The following is a 19,429-nucleotide window of genomic DNA, read 5'->3' as shown; positions in this document are numbered from 1 at the left end:
GTGGATGCACGGCTAACTCCCCATGAGGTAATTGTATGATTTTTCAAAGTAAAAGGATGTGATAATAAGAAACAAAAATAAATAGAAATATAGTTCCAAAAAAGGAACCGAAGGACGATATCCTTCTCCAATTTGAGTTTTACTCGCACCTCGAATAAATCTAAGGGCATATTCGGAGAAATTCTAACCGTCAGTCGGGATGGTTTGTGGGTTCCAAAGGGGTAGAGTGGCTGAACCTAATACGATAGCAATTACAACCACCTTAGTCCTTGCTGGGTTCATTCAGTTTGATTTATCCAAATACAAAACAGCTGGAAGAACTGAGAAGGCATTTGATGGTGTAGTTGTTTCTAACACATCACAAGAAAAAGAAACCCCAAACTTCCATTTATCTTACAATAACAAGAACAAGAACAAGCAAGTAGTATACTATAATAATATACATTTCCTGTATACACAAATAAACACAAACGCTAACGTACATTACTTGCTTAATTCATTGAAATAGGAGCAGTGGTATCAAATTGATCTAACAATTGGTTCGGTTTTTATCATGGAGGAGCTTCATCATGAAGTTGAACTGCATATCAGGTGCAGTCCGGGGCTGCGGCCACTTGGCTCCTTCTGGTATATTGATGCTCTTAAAACCCTGGCTTCGGTATAAGTTGGTTGCACCAGGGTTGTTTAGGTCACAATGCAATGCAATCGACCGACATCCCCAACTTCTGGCTTGAGCTTCCGCTTTTGCTATCAGCCTTTTTGCTATTCCCTTTCGTCTAAATCTTTCTCGAACAGCAACATTCGACACGTATGCAATTCCTTTCCTGCAAACACACCATCATTACTCCCAACATCTTCACATGTGAATTCAACCCAACCCTCTTCTACTTCATTTTCAAGATTTCATATAAAGTTCATATGCAGTTATCAAAATTTCAGAAAACCTATAAAGATTGTCAAATTTGAAGTTGGGAATTGATTTATTGACCTCAAAACTCAACTATATTCTTAGATAGAAAAGTTTAAAGTATATCCAAGAATGAATCACATATCGACTATCCTGATCAAATGAGTCATTTTTAGACTCAGGCATTGGTAAAGATTTACTTAACTTTAGAGGACGAGAACAGTGGTATGCTAATGATCAAAACTATATGAAAGGATATAACCGATAGCAAAGTTTTAAACCTCCGGTGCAAGTTAATATTGGATAAGAAGGATCGACCACTTTGACCAGAAAGTCAACATTGTTTCTAATTATGGAAAGAAGCTCACCTTCTCTGCCGAAGAGGTCCTTTCCTAGGAAGAAAATCAGCCACAGTGTCTAAAGTCAAAATCCCAGCAACATATCCCTTATTCAGACTAATCTTTGCACCAAAACCAGCAATTTTAAGCTCTTCATCACCAATAAAGAAAGTATCGTCTTCAGAAGTGCCAGTGACAGCAACCAAACATGTTCTCCGACAACCACTGGGTACTGACAATCCAAAAACCAGTGCAAGTAGCCTGTCAATCCTCAACACAAAGTCTAATGGGAAGGAGTATTCAGGGAAGAAGGAGCTACAATGCGTTTCTGCAACTTCCCAACAATCCTCAATCCTTGCCTCGCGGACAACAATCTCAGGGGAGACTATCGGAAATATCTCAACCACTTGACTGGCTTTGCAAATCCCTACTGAATCTAGACAAAACACGAGATTTATAAAGATTTCCAATAAGAAACGGGCTAATTGAGATACATGAAGAACTAAAATATTCAATCACTATGGTTGCGTTTCTTGTTGAAGATATCATAGTCTTTGAAATAACAATCGCTCCAACAGAAAGATTAATGAAAGCTAAAGAAGTTAAAGAAGCAGGATTTGATACTTGAGGTCAGATTAATAACGTTTCAACTTCAAGGTTAATATCTCATCCTAAATTTTGTCAAATTTGATACTTTTCTCTTTGGGATTCACATAATCAAAGCAACTCTGTTTTTGGCAAAGTTGTGATCCAAGACTCTCTTTTGCCCATTAGCAGTAATTACAAAAATTGATAGCACTGACTTCAGTTCATAATATTCCTCTATTTTGTCCTTACTGGGCTTTGGGGGAATTTTAGATATTTGATAAATGATCATTTTATTCAACTTGTCCAATGGAAATTGAATCCCGCCAACCCAAAACTAACATAATGTTTGACTAACACATGGTTTAACAGGAAATTTTGACTTATTAGGCAGGTATTCAAAATACCCTTCAATATAATTCAAGAGTCTTATGGATCAAAAACCAGTGCTACTTAGTTCCCATGTAAAATTGCAACTACTTTCTGTCTTTAAGTTAGTATAATTAACCTTTGCTGTTTTTGATTCTATTGATTTTGGTTCAAAATTTCCATTATTATGTAGTTACTTGAACAGGTTTAAGGCATCTGAGGAAGACTTAACAGTCTCATTAAGTTATGTATCCTGGTCAAGTGTCACAATTTACACAGGACAGGGGGGAATAACATTAGAGGTGCAGCACCACCGTCAAAGATCAAACTGTACATCTTTTTTTGGGGGGATGAATCCCTGTTATTATCATCAAGATCAAGCTCTTTACACCCTAACATGAACCTATAGCTCTTTCAATTCAACTTGACTACAAATTATTAAACATCTAACTAAAAATTAAGCATACCCATAATTGTTAATTCTTGAAAAGTTGAAATTCTGACAAAATAATACAAAGTCTGCAGCTATACACAAAATTAAGGCCAACATACATAATACCCACGACAAAACTAAGAACATTAAAAACTTGTGTTAAAAAAAAACATATAGTTTAACCTGATTCTTATTGAATCCAGTTCAGAAATGGGCATGATTTAAGATGCAACCAACATCATATAATTAAAGTCCAAGAGGAATAGATAAAGACACTGAACTGGTTAACAATTAGTAGGAATCTGGACATGAACACGCAGCAATCATACTTCATAATCACAAATATCAGATTTATATTATTCAGCTGTAATCAAAGAGACCCACAAAATGGAACCCCAGATCAAAATACCCAATTAAAATTTGCACCGATATATACATGTATTAATGTATAAATTGATAAAGTACCTGATCTGGAGAGATGATGAGAGATAGACGATTGATGAGCCCTAGAAGGGTAGAAAAGGGGTAGTTTGTGGAAGTTGGGAGAGAGTGTGTTTACTGAGATTCCCAGAGGTATGGTCCACATTTCTTGGATAAAAAGATAGCGATCCCCCCCCCTCTGGCTCGTATTCTTGAACCCTAGTGAGTAATTTTTAGTTGGATCCAAGAAAGAAGAAGATGACAGAAGGAAATTGAGAGCTTAGCTATCAGACAACATTTGTTTATAGTCTCATCGTTCACTCTGTGTTCTGGCAATTTGTGGGTAATCTTGTTTTCCTCTGGTCAGGGCCATTGGCATAAACATGAAGGTCGGGTCGGGTTCTTTGACCCTTCCCACTTTATGTTCCCAATGTATATATGGGTTGGTTTATTTGTAAATCATATGTTATTTGATGTCAATTATGTGAACAATCTTTAACTAAAACATCGATATTTTTGTAATAATAATATAATGAATGTATGCCATGCCGTGATAAATACTAGTGAATATGGTAAAATTAAAGATCGTGAGCTTTTATTATGCATCAATTTCAATTATTGAGAATCTTTCTTTCATCGTTTTGAAACTGAAATCAATCACATCCTACTTGCTCACTTATGAAAGGTTTATTAGTTTACCAATGGATATTTATATGATAAGTAACAGAAGTCGGTAATTATGAAAAAAAATTGTTCATAAACCTTTGACCGATTATTTGTGTATTAATGTCTCTGGTTCACGTATGAACATCATGTGAACTAGGTTCACTGATGAACATATCATCCAAAACATCATAAATAAAGACATTATCCAAATCAATATGTTGAATGATATCGTATTTATTTTGATTATCCATCATTCAAATTAATTTGAACATAATCATTAAGAATTTTTGATATAGTTATCATCCCCAAAAAACACAAACCCTCCTCACAATGTTTTTCGGGTTTCTTCCTTGCATTGCTTTTTGTTTTAAATAATATGTTGTCTTAAAAAACATATTTTTATTACATCAAATATAATATTCAAAATTTAAATGTTAAATAAATCGTAATTAATTAATTGGAAGAATCGTTAATCCCCCAAAACACACCACCACAAAGAGAGAGAGGAGAGGACTCCCCAGAACGAAATTGAGGGATTCCTCCTCTTCTTCCTGGTCGGTTAGTTGACTCACTGAACTGCAAGCAAATAAGATTAGGGTTTTCTAGGGTTTTATCTTCAATCCATCTGATGTTATTTCACTTTCACTTCAACCAATGTCACTTTTCATCAGGTGGTGTTTCTTTTAGGGTTTTCATCAATCCAAGACGCACACCAGCAGCAGTTGTTGGTAAATAACATTAGTAATTTAGAAAGAAAAAAACGAAAAATGTCACCGGCCGCGATTACCGGAGCGTCTAGTGCTCCTCTGAAGAACGGAATTCCTCCTAAAGAACTCCTCGATGATCTCTGCAGGTATTTGCATAATATCACTCATTATTATATCTATCTATCTATGTAGTTATACGTAAGTTATATCAATGTAGTTGTATGTATATTCTGTGTGCGCTTTCTCTCGCTCGGGCGTCTCCATATTCGTCTATATATATAGTTGCATGTGTGTGTATACGTATTCATGTATATATGTAGTCATCTTCTGTGTTTCATTGGAAGAGGCTGGGTTGCTGCTGTTTCCTTGTACATTTGTTGTTTTTTAAATTGCAGTTTGTACAAGTACTAATATTCAAATTTGCAAGAATAGAGGCGTAGATGAAGTCATTGTGATTACATTTCCAAGTATGATTTCCTTGCTTGGCTCTTTCTGGTGATTCTGAAATAAACTATATATTATAATGAAATAAGGGCTATTGGATAGGCCAGGGTTATTATAGTTGAAGATTTGGTATTCTGAATTTGTTGATGGATTGAGTTGGCATGAAAAGACATGGTTAGTGATACTCCAATTGTTTGTGTTAAATGACCCAAGAACCCCATGTAACTGCACCACTTCTCATATGAAGTGCTCATATTTCCTTAAGCGATCAATGATGACGAAGATCACGTTTCCCCCTTCCCCCGGGGAAACTGTGGAAGCCCCTCGATATAGTCCCTCATGCACTTCTCCATACTTTATTCTGCAATTTCAGGGGTTGCACATCACGACTTGCTACCATGTATTCCACATCTTTTTTCACACCAACCCAACACATTTCTCCTGCCAACTGTATGTTTTGAGGACTCTGAGTGACCTTTGATTGCACTACCATGATTCTTGGTCAGAGGCAATTTTTTGGCATAACTAGTCGTTGTCTGTCCACATAACACCCCTCTTGTCCCTCGTCCTTCTTATAGTAAGGTCAATTGAAATTTTTTAATCTGCCTCTGCATCCAAAAACCATGAAACCAATAACGTGCTAAGAGAAACTTAAGGTTATGCTGGTCTATTCGGACTTTAAGTCAATCTTGGAGGAAGTTTTTGGTTTGTGCAATTCATCAAGGTGCTCAATGATGATGGTAATTAGAAACTTGCCGGGCACGGTTTTCTTATTAAAGGCCCGGTGTGAAATAGTTCACATAGAATCACCAGCTACCATCTTTTTTCTTTACTATTAAGTTCACACTTGATAAAATAACATATCTGCTTATTCATGGACAATTTATCTTCCTAATCATATTTATATAGAATACAGTAATGAATGGGAAGATCGAAAAGTTGGAAGAAGAAAAGATTTTTTGCTTAGACGCATGGAATTGGCTAAGCATTTTGAATGGTTACCATGAATATTTCTTAATTCTTTTTTGAAAGAACGTAAATGTAACTCGCTGTTTAAACAAATGAATATTCAATTCAAATTAATAAAAAATTTGGGCGTCAATTGACCACGAACGAAGAAAATGGCATAATTGCCTTATTCATGGCAAATTTATTCTCCTAATCATATTTGTATAGAATACAGTAACGAAGGAAATGACATAATTGCCTTATTCATGGCTAACCTTCCCTATAATCACGCCTGGAGCATGCAATGATGAGCTTGGCTCTTGTACAGGCCTATCAATGCAACTTCTTAATCTCTAATCAGTGTATAAAGCAGACATGTTCAAGTAATTTTCAAAGCATGAACACAGAATTGTGATTAATCATTGAAACTCAGTGTTCCATCTGTTATTTGTTCTTCTAAACAGCTTTTCAACAGTTATTTTTATGTTTAGGCGATCTTTAGTGGAGCCTAGTGTTAGACCTGGACCTGGTAAAGTAGAGAGAACATGTTCTGATGCTCAAGCAAGAAATGTTCAATAAATTTGGAGGTTACTGATTAGTATTCGAAGATGATACATTTTTATAATATGACTTCAATGGCTATTAGTCTATTACCATTGATATTTGATATTGTAGCTGTCAGATGCTACATGAATTTGTTTGAGATTTTAATATTTGAGCGTTTTTCAGACATCTGGTTACTCTACTTTGCATGGTACATTCATTTTGGAGTCACACTGATAATGTATATCTTCTTTGGCTTAGTTCACGTTTCTTTTCTTATCTCTTGTGTTTGTAGTATTTTACCACGGATTTTAATAGTGGGTTTTCCCCAAATTGCAGTCGATTTGTTCTGAATGTGCCAGAGGAGGATCAGCAGTCATTTGAGAGGATTTTATTTCTTGTGGAGTATGCACATTGGTTCTATGAGGACAATTCCGTAGAAAAGAATCCGTCATTGAAATCATTTACTCTGAAGGAATTTACGTCATTAAGTATCCTTTGCTGCTAAAGTGCTAATTGTTTCGTTTTACTTATAATTTAGAATATTAAGGCATATGATAAAGTTTATTTGGATGCTTTTTATGGATTTTTTGCATACGTCTTTCTGTCCCAACATCCATATATTCATTTTTCCTTTAAAAGGTTTGTAAATAACATCCAGGACTTTTGGGATTCACCCTGTTCTTGCTTTTAAGCTGTATTATGGCATTTATGTCAATTCAAGGCATAATTGGAGTTGCTTCAATTGAAAAATCTTATGTTGTGAGCTCTTCTACGGAATTTGTGGACAGGAGGAATTCTTCTCTCTTCCTTTGTTATACTGGCTTACATATTCTGTCATATTATATATTTTTGGCCATTGCTTGCCTTCCTTAAGCTATTACAGTGTTTAACAGTTGTGATGTCTTGAAGCCTTATGTTCCCCATATAGATGACATATTTAAAGATTTCACATCATACAAGGTCCGAGTTCCTGTCACTGGGGCAATTATTTTGGATCAAACATATGAAAGGGTAATGTTACTTCTGATCTAATTGTGCAAATAGTATGGTCCTTTCAGATGAAATTCACAATTTTTTTATGTGTGATGCTGCTCAATGCATGTTTTGTCTTCTATGAATCGAATCTATGAAATTTCTTCTTGAGGTGAACAAGAGTAGGCAAGCTAGTTCCTATCAAATTTTTTCTCTTGTTTAGTCTTTGCGATTCATGATTCATAATTAGGGATATGAAGCAATTTGGAGCTACATCTATGATAGATTAAAATGCAAACTATGAAAGTTAATGTAAGAAACAAAGTTCATGTGCAAAATGTTTTGATATACAGGCATTCTGTCCTGTGTATAATGTAATGCTTCTTAGTAAAGTTTACTTGATAATATGTGTAGGCAGATGGCATATCCTTGTTTATATGCGATTGCTGATACAAGTCAATAAAATGTTGGGTCCATGTTCTGTCTTGCTTCTTCCATTTATTTGTGAGATGAGTCTGGGAATTCTTAATATTTCAGTTGATGGTGATTTAAGCTTGGATTGCATTTAAGAATGTCTTTAGACCAAGGACCTTGGATATATTCTTCTTTTCATTAGGCCTTTATCATGGAGCATGGTTAAAAGGCTTAAGAAACAAGGGTTTCCCACTCCTTGAATATTATGGTCTAGTATAAGATGGATATTCTTCCAAACTTAAAGAAAATGAATATTTTATTTGTCTAAAGGAGATGACGATAAATGTTGTATGTGATGCTATCGTGGTAAATGTTTCCACATGCTATATTAAAGTATGATCTTCTCTGTTCTTTTTTTTCTTTTGAGTATCTCATGTTTTAGATCCTTGATATCCTTTATGTATGCAGTGTGTACTTGTGAAAGGGTGGAAGGGAACAAGCTGGAGTTTTCCAAGAGGGAAAAAGAACAAAGACGAGGAAGACCATACTTGTGCTATCAGAGAAGTAAGTGTTACTGTTTTATGTAGTATTAAATGTTCAATCTTTTATGAATTCATCTGGTCTCTCTTTCCAAATCTGATTTAGGTCAAGGCAACCAGGACTCTTATCTTTATTGCCTAATAGGAACAAGCTTCATACTCTTATCGGCTTGATTTTGGTGACCATTTATTCGTTCTGTTCTGGTGTTTTATGAATGGTTGAAGGCTTATGAGTTAATTTTCCACATCTTATAGGTTTCTTTCATATGGTGTTGACAGTGTATTTAAGATTCGGAGGTCCTGTCCACTGTATCATCTGTCTCTTAAAATATTTGCTTCAAATCTGGAACATCACCAACTAGTTTTAGCATCACCTTTTGAAATTATTAATGAAATTGGCTGTCGTGTTAAACTTCACTTGCATATTGGTGTGCATGTGCTGATATGATTGCTAACTACTTTTCTGTCTGCAGGTTCTGGAAGAAACAGGATTTGATGTTTCAAAGCTTATTAACAAAGACGAGTATATCGAAATGATATTTGGCCCACAGAGGGTACGGCTCTACATAGTTGGAGGCGTGAAAGATGATACAGAATTTGCCCCTCGGACCAAAAAGGAGATCAGTGTATGCGACTCTCTTACTGTGTAAATTGTAATGTATGTTTGTATTATCATACCCCCCCCCCCCCAAAAAAAAGGAGAAAGAATCATAATATCAGAAAATGCTCAACTTCATGAGTTTTTAACGCATTTCTTGCAACGACCAATTACGACACAGTATCTTTTCTCTAAACTTGATTCATGTTATTTCCTTGGGTATTTCACATGGGTCCCTTTGATTTTTCATTGCTTTACATGTTGGTTGAAGTCATCATCGCAAAGCGTACCCAAAGTTGATAAAGTTCATTTTTGAACATTTCAGCGGAACTTTTGTTTACCGAACGTCCTTAAGACCCGAGATGCAAACCAGTAGGTATTAGGTTTTATCAAACCACTGGTTCAAGAAGCTTCCTCTGTAATTTATTTTTTCTCAAGATGCAGACCAGTAGCATCTTCTGGATCTGCAAGGCAAGCATTTGTCAATGGGGGTGGGATCAACAATGGCAACCAACTGGCCATGTCCTAGTTTAGAAATGTTATTGTTTGTCCAAGTAGTTTAGTTTAATAATTCCTGTTGTTAGCTGTAACCCCTAAAAAAGACGACCCCGTTTCTTCATTGAGTTGGGTCAAAACTGTTGATGAACAGTAAGTTTCCATGGCAGGACAAAACCAAGGGAAAAAACTGAGCCAACTCCTTTGGTATATTTAACTCACTCGGATCTCACTCACCGTTTCCCTCACTACTTTTGGTCTGGACTTGATTTCTACATTGTTTCCTTCATTTTTGTGATCCTATCATTTCTGCTTAAGTTGAAAATCGTAACTCTCTTATGATTTTATTTCCAAAACCTCTAGATTTCAAGGTGTTTCTCAAGATTACCAAGTTCTATTACGCCTTGCCTAGTATCATTCATCAACACCTTATATCAACTTGTATGTCCTTAGCTTGTCCACAGACAAGCAAGTCTAAGGAATTGATATGGAGTCTTGGCGTAAGCCTACTGAATAGGTCATAGGCAACTGTGTTCAAGCTGATGTCACCTTTGTTGTGTAACAGAGAAGATAAAGAAAGGACACTTCAACTGGTAATCAATGGGATTTTCGTTATTTGAGGTCAGGACCTTGTGGTGTTTGTTTGAAGGACAAAATATTCAACAGAAGAAGGCCTGATAAAATCACAATGTCACCCGATAGACATGAAATCAAACGACCATATGGGAAATTTAAAACTACAAGGGCTGTTTTATGAAATGTTTCTACTGACTCGAATGAGCAATACATACATACATACATACATTTATACATATATATATATATATATATATATATCTTATTTGTGAGATACATACATTTATATGTACATATATATAGGGAGGGAGGATCAAACGGGAACGATACCTATTCAAAAGAACACGAAAACGGGCGAATCACATGTGATTTTACACTAACATCACATGTGGTTCAGGCGACCTTTCCCGGCGACCTCAAGACACAGCCACAAGTCGTCCGGACACTTTTTTTACCATTAATGTAAAATCACATGTGATTTGCCCATTTTCCTGTTCTTTTAAATAGGTACCGTTCTCGTTTGATCCTGCCTCTCTCTCTCTCTCTCTCTCTCTCTCTCTATATATATATATATATATATTTCTTATCTGTGAGATGTCATAACCCAAGTTAGGCCTGTCTTTTGCTTTGACTACTACAGTTGGCATAACATTCACTGATCAGGATAGTGTTTACTTGCTCCATCCTCTCTTTGCATGTGCATTCATATTTTTAGGTCATGGGGATTGAATTATGTGATGCTAAGGCAGTGGAGTTGCGATTTGGCTCGACTCAATTTGATTAAAGTGTAGATAAAAGTAGGAGAGGTACATTGTCAATTTTATAATGCACAAAAGTATACTCATCTCAGTTTAGAACTCACGAAGAAGTAAGATAATTTAGATGGCAATTTAATCACCATTATGATCTCAAAACAGATACTACAGGTTGTTGATACCAACAGTTATGTTGTGGTACCATCTTTGATATCTATTCTTGATTGCAGGAAATTGCATGGCAGCGGCTTGATGAACTTCAACCAGTAAATGGAGATGTAATATCACATAGTGTAACTGGTCTTAAGCTGTACATGGTTGCTCCATTTTTGAAGTAAGACCACTATTATACACTGAGATTTCAAATTGTTTTTTCTTTGTTTTGTGATATCCATTTCTTGCCATATGAAAGTATTAATGCATCGAGAAATGGCTTCCTCAGATCCTTGAGATCATGGTGTTCCTTGCATCAGCCCCCAATATCGCCAAAACTAGATGCACCTGCAAGAGGTTTGCTATCCCTCTCCTTCCTCGTCTTGTATTATTGATTCTCAGAGAATATGATAATCTTATGAATTTCTATGAGGATGAATGAGAATATGTTCTATCCAATTTAATTCTTTTAAGGATAGTCTTTTAGTTTGAAAATTGTACAGTATAGGCTACACATACAGTTTGGACATCCTTGAGAATATATCTTCATTTTTTGGTGAAGGGAATATTGTCACAGAATCTGGTAGATTGACTTAAGAGTAAACTTCCTTTTTGGTTCTTGTCCTTTTTTGATTTTCTTGGTTTTAGTTCTTATAATTTATTTAATAGAAGTTCGCCATAGAAGTTTCTGATTTTGCTTGATTTTGGTCCCTCTCACTAAAGGCTGCTAAAAAAATCCATGAAATGGGTAGCTTGTATTAAATAAATTCTAGGGACTAAAACCAAGAAAATTAAAAAATACAGGGACCAAAAATGAAGTTTACTCTTAACTTAACAAGTAGAAAGTGGGCCAGTTGAGATGTAGCGATGTGGATGAAACTTCGACAGCTGTTCGTCATCTTTTCCTTTTTCTGGTTCTTTTGTTCATGTAAAATTATACATCCACATTAAGTCTATAATAACCAACTCATGTAGATAATATATAGAAATTGATTAGGATGCCTAACAAACCTGATAAGTGACTATAAAAAGATGCCTTAGCGAATGGGTTCTTGTCAACCTTAGTATCTGGATCTATAGAAATGAAAGCCTTATTATACTAGAACTTTTATTTTGAGTTTTTATATGTACATTGACCATTTGAGCCCCCAACCCCCTAAATGGACTTTTTCTAGAGTTGAACCATAGCGAATCATAAGGTACTTATTAGCATGAAGTCAATGGTATTCTATTAAGGCGAAGGATCGTGTGAGAAAGGAGAGTTAAGGTGAGAAGCGTGAGAAGAGATCTGGACTCTTGATCACCTTTAATCTCAAACCCACCCATGAATTGCGCTTGATACGGGATTCATCCGGTGCATCTCATCCTAATGTGCATCTAAGGGTGGAGATTTCTTCTTACGCTTCTCACCTTAACACTCTCTCTCTCTTACCGGAACCCAACCCTTCTATTAATATAATAAATAATAATTAACAATTTTCTCTCGGCATGCTAATTTATAGGAGTAATGATCATTTTTGTTGTTTGTTTGGTTCTTTTCCAATTTAAATGAGCAAAATCAAATGGAATTATAAGTACTGCAACAACTACATATTATTTGGCCTAAATTGCATAGAAACATTTGTTGAAAGATACTATTTCCTACATGTTATACAAAACATGTCTATAAACTGATACGAGTATTTCTTAAACCCACATGGATGATGGATCCCACAGATTTATATTTTAAAAGGAGCTAGTCATAATCTGCAGAACTTTCTCTCTTCATCCCAAATACGTGCAACGTTTTCCATTTTGGGTTGTCCAAAAATATGAAACCTTTACTATTTCTGGTAAGTTTTCAAGCCTAATTTACTTCTTTTTGCCAAGTAATAATAAATAGTTGTAATAAATACATTTGATTTGGGTCCAGAAGTAGCCTCTTATTTCCACCTATTAAAGGGTATTTTAAGGGGATTGCTATATGCACCCCTATTAAGGTCAGATCATGCATTGAAAATGTGTGCGGGCAGAAAATTAATAGATAAAGGGTGCATTTATCCCCCTCTATTTTAAAGTGAAAGTCTGATTCTTTCGGTTATCTGGTTTAATCGAGTAAAATTAGCGAGTGAATGATTTCTTTTTCTTTTTGAAATGTTGTTGGTGAAGGCATTAGCGTGTGGAAAGCGAAAGGAAGCTCTCCAGGTCCAGGGATGACGGAGACTCCTTCAAACAAAAGCAAAGTGAAAGGTCCAGGTCCTGGACGAAGCTTCAGAAGCTTTCAGTTCAACACTCGTCCCATATTACAGGCAATGGAAACTGCATTCTCATCTTCATAAACACTTGCATGCATATAAACTGTAAATTGCAACTCTTATCATTTGAGGCTTCAAGATGTATAGAATTAGTCCTTCCTTCTTCTCATGAGTGAAGAAGTTATGGGATCTACTTTGCTTTTGCTGGAAAGTTTTCAGGTATTCTTTCAAGTCTTTCTTTACTTTGGTAATAATATTAATCTTATCAGATTTGTGATTTAATTAAACATGTCTTCTTCAGCTTCCCTAATTGGTTACGACCGAGAGCTGTTTACTGAAAACTTATCTTGATAAGTGCTAAACCAGTTGAGTTCAATTATCCACAGGGTGCACATGACAAGGATTGAGAATTTTACCCAGTAAGATGGAAAACAATGATTAAGAGTTTTACCTAGTAAGTGAAAGTGATGACTCTAACTTGGTAAGCGCTAACTCGGTTATAAATGCTTACAATCAATCCATTTTGATGGACAGCTATGTTATCCCGAGAGCCAATTCTAATCATTTTATGTGTAGATAAAACATTGTTCAAATTTTTAGTTAACCTAAGGACAATTTTGCCTTTATTAAAAAAAGTTATCTATTTTATCAATCCTTAAAAATATTTGTACATTAATTATAGATAGATTTGAAAATTTAGCTATCAATTTTTTGAATTAAACACTTAATAGAAGCATAAACATTTATTTTGTGATAGAGCGAGTAAAACATAACGGTGTCGGACAAGCAGAGTCCCTTTTTCATTCACATTTTCTTTTTTTGACAAGAATGGATGATTTGCAAATTGCAACCAAAAAGAAGCGTAAAAGTCAAGTCCTTCATGGCAAACGCATGGAAAACAAAAAGACCCGATTGATTGATATCTGACTATAATAATAACGGCTAAGGTTTGTTCCTTTAGAGACGCGAGTCCAAGAGAAGTTGTTGATAAATCCGAGTGCCAAATTACCAAATCGTAAAATTATACAACAATTTCGTGTTCAGATTCTACCTACACTCCGGATCACTGCAACATGCCCTTGTTTCAGAAAAAAACCCATCTTCCCTTGTCCAGACAACCAAACCTACTACAATAAACCCCAACCAAAAATACGACACCCGCAAGAGGGCTCGTCTCTCGTTCTTCCCTGAACACATATATTATATAGAGAGAAAGAAAGCAAGATTTATAGAGATTTTGCATATCAAATCTGTAGCTCCTTCAACTTCTCTTCCACTTTGGCTTCTTCAAATTTACCCTCTTCCGTTGGTGTCGACAATCCAGCAACAGGAACTGGTACAGGCTTTGAATCTTCAGGAACTGCATGCCCTTTCTCTTCTGTTGGTGGTATCGAGTTGGTGGGCACCGGCTTGATGGGGGATTTAGGGATGTTGGGAGCTGAATAAACTGGCACTGCGTGTCTTATAGTAACAGGAGGCGCTACACCACACATGAACTGTGGAGGAAGCTGATTTGGCTGTGCTATACCCATATGTGGTGGAATAGGAAGTGGAGGAGCAGAGAAAACAGGGATTGCATTACGTATGGTGACTGGCGGTGCAATCCCATGATGATGAGCCCTGAAGTGCCGAACAGGGATATAGGGTGCAGCTCCAACTGCAGGGAACTTGTGGGGTCGAGGGGTTTCTGCTGATTGAGAGGGGGTTTCGTTTATTTTGAATGGGGGTTTTTGTGGAGCTGATTTTTGTATCTCATTTCTGTTGTTTTGAGGTGTTTTGTTGTGAGCTTCGTCGTTATCTAACAATGTGGTGAGATGAGGCCTACTTCGAGGGGTTGTTTTGGGGCATATCAATGGAAGTATTTTTGATGTTGTGGAAGGAGTTGACTGTGCATTATGTGGTTTAGGATTCGGTGCTGGAAACTGGATAGGAAATGGTATATTCGACATCCTTGCTTTTAATCTGAATTTCTGTAAAGCACGAGCAACAATCACATGCTCCTGCTCCTCCAGGATCCCTTTTTGCAATGACAAATTTTCTGTTTGTTGAGTCACTGAACAGACAAAAAGCAAGTCATTTGTGTCTACAGTTCATGTGAAGAGATGATATAATTTAGAAATTGACCATAAGGGATTGACATGAAAATCAAATATGATATGGTCGCTCTCCAGTTCTAATTTTTACCACGATAAAGATGTAGGTGACACATGCAGTGGGCTTGGGATTATAGTCCATGGTCCATGGGTCAGAAATGGGGTTACAACACATCCACATAACTATGAATTCTTCTTCCCCCACCCCTTAAAAAACGAACAAATCCCATGTGATATAGGTTCTGTATATGTTGCAACCTAAACATGGAACTGGGAAACAGCCTTACCACCCATGTCGATTATTCATGTTTCCTCCATTATTACAGCACAGCTGATTAAGTTATGTTTGATTGCACTGTGGTACCATAAATACGTAAGTAATCTCAAGTTAAAGAGTTCTACGCCAAGCCTGCCCGACTTCCCAATTCTCGATTATATTCAGCATTTACTATATATTAGACACTGGTTTTTTGGCCGCCTCTTGGATCAGGTTTTGAAGTTGTCAGCACTCAATGATAACACTCACCATCTAACCAGAGGTTTTATCTAGCAATTGTATACCAGATGTGCTATTGTTTGCAATGAGAAAACTTGAGCAAGGAATTTTTGTTTATTTAGGTTGGGCTCTGGAATCAAGCACATCTATTAAACATCTGCAGATATTCTAACCCAGCTTAGGATATCTGTCAAGAGAACCCACATACTAAAAAGATTTAAGAGGTCCTGCACCTAATTCTTTATTGGTATCATATGTAGATTACTTGCTCAAAAAGATTGGGTTTTTTTCATATTGGCAAGTTCTCAAGATGCAGGATTTGGAAGACATTCAAAGACCAACCGCACAACAATATAAACCCAAATTATGACTATAACCAGATATCAAAAGAAAATGACATCACTTACAAAGTTTCAGAGACGACCAAGCTGACATGGCTGCATTCTTTTCAGCTTGCTTCTTATTCTTGGCTTGTTCACCTGTAAATGTACAGCCAGCCAATTCTACAGTGCAGGTGAAGACTGGCAAATGCAAAAGGCCCGACCTAAAAGTTGTATATGTTGGTAATGATGCCCCTACTCTTTGAGAAACCTCCTGCAAAAGGTTCTTGTACACCCCTGTCTCGTCCTGTCCATCCCAAAATTTAGCTGCATAAGTAGAACTCTTAAGAAAGTTCTGTGTGAAATAGAAGTTTTATTACGGTTATGGATCATGTCAAGAGGACTGATGCGTGAAGGCATCACTCAGGGTTCATTTAGTGATATGTTTCTTCAGTGAGTCTGAATAGTCAAAAAATCGGCAAAGGTATATATAGAAGATAACAAGGTTTTAAAGTGGCCTATTATAATGAGATTATGTTGACAATATACTTGATCCTCATCCATAATAAAGATATACTCATATTATTAAATCTACACATGCAGATGTACTTTGGATGAATTTCACAACTTTCAAGTCAGTAATATTGAGCATGTTGCCATGTTTATGGACTCATATTAACTGCACATGTCTTAACGACGGGGGACAATACTGTACTTAAATTTTAATTTCACCAAATCATTTCTAGGCGACCACACTTGAATGTTAGAAGCAACTAACTCCAGCAACAGCAATATGATAAGTGCTCTGTCCGAAAGAAAAAGTTATGTCTACTTACGGATTAAACCTCTGATATACAATGAGCATGAATAAAAAAAAAATCTAAATTGCTACTTGTTATCGATTTTTCCTCATCTCATGCATACTTAAAAGGCTATCCTAACCCTAGGCCACTGCCTCTCTAATTAGGCAACTGCGGATGTCATCATTCAAGCACAAAAACAGAAGGGTAAGTTGACGGTTTTTTAATAAAAAAGGATTAGAAGCCATATAACCATATTCAGTCTTCCTCCTATTCCGTACTCCAATTAACTTGCGTTGAAATCCCAATTAGCACCCCTACATTAAGTTAGAATTGCCTTGTTTCTTGATTAACATGAAAGTCTTTCCTGCATCACTCATTCACACTCCTGACTCCCCCAGCCCCAAATCGGGACCTAGTCTTCAACAACATATTGGTGTATAAAACTTGAACCAATCTGTGTACAAGAGAACAAGAGAATATCGATTCTAAACCATGCATCCATATACATATCTCGTTCATTGCAACAAACCATTGAATACAATCTCTCCATTCCCCACTTTATACAAAAAACCAGCTAACGCAAATTTCTGTCTGTCCTCACAATGGCCTCGGTAACAACCATAATTCCATGATTGCCAAGATCGTCCACCTGATGAAACCTGAACCTAAACCACTCAAGTCCATTTTTCATCTAAACCTGCAAATTGAGCTTATGAATTGAAATTATTTAAAAATAACGATAATAGAACACACTTTCCTTTTTGTTCACTCGTTAACTTTTTATAATATTTGTTAAATTGCGCTAATAATTGAATTAACCAGACCTACTAGCTTAAGCTAACGTTCATCTGAAAACATTGATTAAGAAAAAAAAAAGTTAAAATGCACATCTCAAAAAGGTCAAAACCTACAAACCCTAGAAAGAGAGAAAAAAAGACTCACCAGTATCCGAGCAGCCAGAGAATTAGACGGACCACGGCTAGCGAGTGCATTTAAAGCCACCTCAGCGGCCGAATGCTCCGCCTGCCTCAGCGTCGTGCAGTAGTTAGGGCTCTCATACGTCTCGCCATTAAAGTTAACTGTAGCCTTGAACCGCGGCGCGTGATCTGGACCTTCTCTTATGCTTATGTACGACGGCAAATTAAAGCAGCTCCGCTGCGCCAGCTCCTGCAGCTGGTTCTTATACATCTCTCCCAATCTCAAATCAATCAAGAATAAACCTCCAAAACTCCGGTCCAATTAGCTCAGATCAAAGCGCTGATCCATAATGCCGATCATCGATTTCGATTCCGACTTTCTCCGATCGCAATCGAAGGTCTTCTAGGGTTTTGATTTGGTTAACGACGCGTGTATATACATATATCGGTATGCATATATGCCTTCGAGATATAGATATAGAGAGAGAAAGTCTAGAGAGAGATTGTGCAACTTAGATAACAACGAACTAATGAGAGAGAGAGAAAGTACGGTATGTAGCTAAGTTTTATTTAGGAAGTGGTCTCCCTCATGATAAGATATGTACCCGACTCATCTTTTGACGTTAGATTTATAACCCTTCAGGATTGATGCATGTGATTTGAGGGCTTAATTTTAGTTATGGTGAGGGGTCATGTGTTGGATGTTTCCCCCCCTGGTTATTTTTGTAAATAAATACCCTCTCTTGTATTTTGGTTGTCCCATGTAAATACAAAATGTCTTGTAAAAGTTCTTTTCTTTTGTCAAATTATATATTTATCAATTAATAATAATAATAAAATATTTGTTGGATTTATTTAAAAAAAATATTTGTTAGAGAAAAGTTTCCGGTACAGATATACTGAAAGCTCATCTGAAAATCTGGGTTCAAATTCGACTAGGGACGGACCCAAAAATGTTTTCAAATGATGGCATCATTTAATTATAAGAAAAAAATATACGAAAAAAATTCAAACGGTGGCATCGTTTGACTGTAAGAAACAAATATACGGTTTTTATCAAACGGTGACATCATTTAAGACAGTAACAAAATTCAAACTTGGGTCTGAGATGGAATAAAAATTTTGCAAACCAACCATACTAAATAAAACGTGTTCTCATTGTAGTTTCAAAATACATATGGTGGCACACAACAAATTAATACGGTTGCATCTTTCACGAACCTAATTTTTTTTACCCTTTGATGAATGAATAATACGGTGGCATGTGCCACCATATGCACCACTATAAGTCCGTCCCTGAATTCGACCCCGTTCATCCTACCATAGAAACATCACGATTTACCCTTCTCGTGATGATCTTGTGACCATTACAGTGGAGAAGGTGTGAGAAACAGCGCAAATCCTTAGTTTCGGAACTTATAATTACGGGGATGTTGATACAAAAGAATTCGTAATTTTTCTTTTTGTAGTTTTGGCACGTAATGCTCGTGTGATTATGAAGTACACCCACAAATCCGGATACCTATAAATATTAGCTTGTGCAACTTATTAAAATTAAACATAACCAAATGTATCATGCATGTCTTATTTGTGGACTCACCTAACAGAAGTATCAACTATAAAGAAGTACGATAAAATAACGTTGAGGATGAGAAGTCCATATCAAAGCAAAGGTAAAATTCATTTGTCTCTTACAATTAA

General features: G+C 36.3%; 3 protein-coding genes across 5 annotated transcripts; 1 reads left to right on the top strand and 2 right to left on the bottom strand.

Moving 5' to 3' along the window:
- Window positions 1–313: 313 nt before the first annotated feature.
- LOC112516009 lies at window positions 314–3,397 on the bottom strand. Of its 2 annotated transcripts, XM_025123028.1 has the most exons (4): window positions 3,098–3,391; window positions 1,565–1,681; window positions 1,276–1,477; window positions 314–824 (listed from the first exon to the last, which is right to left on the bottom strand). In XM_025123028.1, exons 1-4 carry the CDS (start codon window positions 3,216–3,218, stop codon window positions 530–532), a joined length of 735 nt encoding a protein of 244 aa, XP_024978796.1. In that variant the 5' UTR covers window positions 3,219–3,391; the 3' UTR covers window positions 314–529. The 2 variants fall into 2 exon arrangements, with proteins under 2 accessions (XP_024978796.1, XP_024978790.1); XM_025123022.1 differs by having other exon boundaries at window positions 1,276–1,681; window positions 3,098–3,397.
- Window positions 3,398–4,197: 800 nt separating this feature from the next.
- LOC112519704 (mRNA-decapping enzyme subunit 2-like) lies at window positions 4,198–13,381 on the top strand. 2 transcript variants are annotated; one of them, XM_025127950.1, is made up of 8 exons: window positions 4,198–4,571; window positions 6,700–6,851; window positions 7,247–7,374; window positions 8,218–8,313; window positions 8,762–8,914; window positions 10,943–11,046; window positions 11,155–11,222; window positions 12,582–13,007. In XM_025127950.1, the coding sequence occupies exons 1-8, from the start codon at window positions 4,486–4,488 to the stop codon at window positions 12,602–12,604; spliced, it is 810 nt and encodes a 269-aa protein (XP_024983718.1). In that variant the 5' UTR covers window positions 4,198–4,485; the 3' UTR covers window positions 12,605–13,007. The 2 variants fall into 2 exon arrangements, with proteins under 2 accessions (XP_024983718.1, XP_024983711.1); XM_025127943.1 differs by lacking the exon at window positions 12,582–13,007 and adding an exon at window positions 13,014–13,381 and having other exon boundaries at window positions 4,199–4,571.
- A 701-nt stretch (window positions 13,382–14,082) lies between these two features.
- Window positions 14,083–18,328, bottom strand: LOC112499926 (double-stranded RNA-binding protein 2-like). Its single transcript, XM_025103196.1, has 3 exons — window positions 17,754–18,328; window positions 16,096–16,315; window positions 14,083–15,152 (listed from the first exon to the last, which is right to left on the bottom strand). The coding sequence occupies exons 1-3, from the start codon at window positions 17,997–17,999 to the stop codon at window positions 14,344–14,346; spliced, it is 1,275 nt and encodes a 424-aa protein (XP_024958964.1). The 5' UTR covers window positions 18,000–18,328; the 3' UTR covers window positions 14,083–14,343.
- Window positions 18,329–19,429: the final 1,101 nt, after the last annotated feature.

The sequence above is a fragment of the Cynara cardunculus genome (genome assembly GCF_001531365.2).
Source record: "Cynara cardunculus var. scolymus isolate 2C chromosome LG 1, CcrdV1, whole genome shotgun sequence".
Classification (NCBI taxonomy): Eukaryota; Viridiplantae; Streptophyta; class Magnoliopsida; order Asterales; family Asteraceae; genus Cynara; species Cynara cardunculus.
The sequence above is the reverse complement of the archived record's forward strand: the minus strand, read 5'-3'. Positions and strand labels throughout refer to the sequence as shown.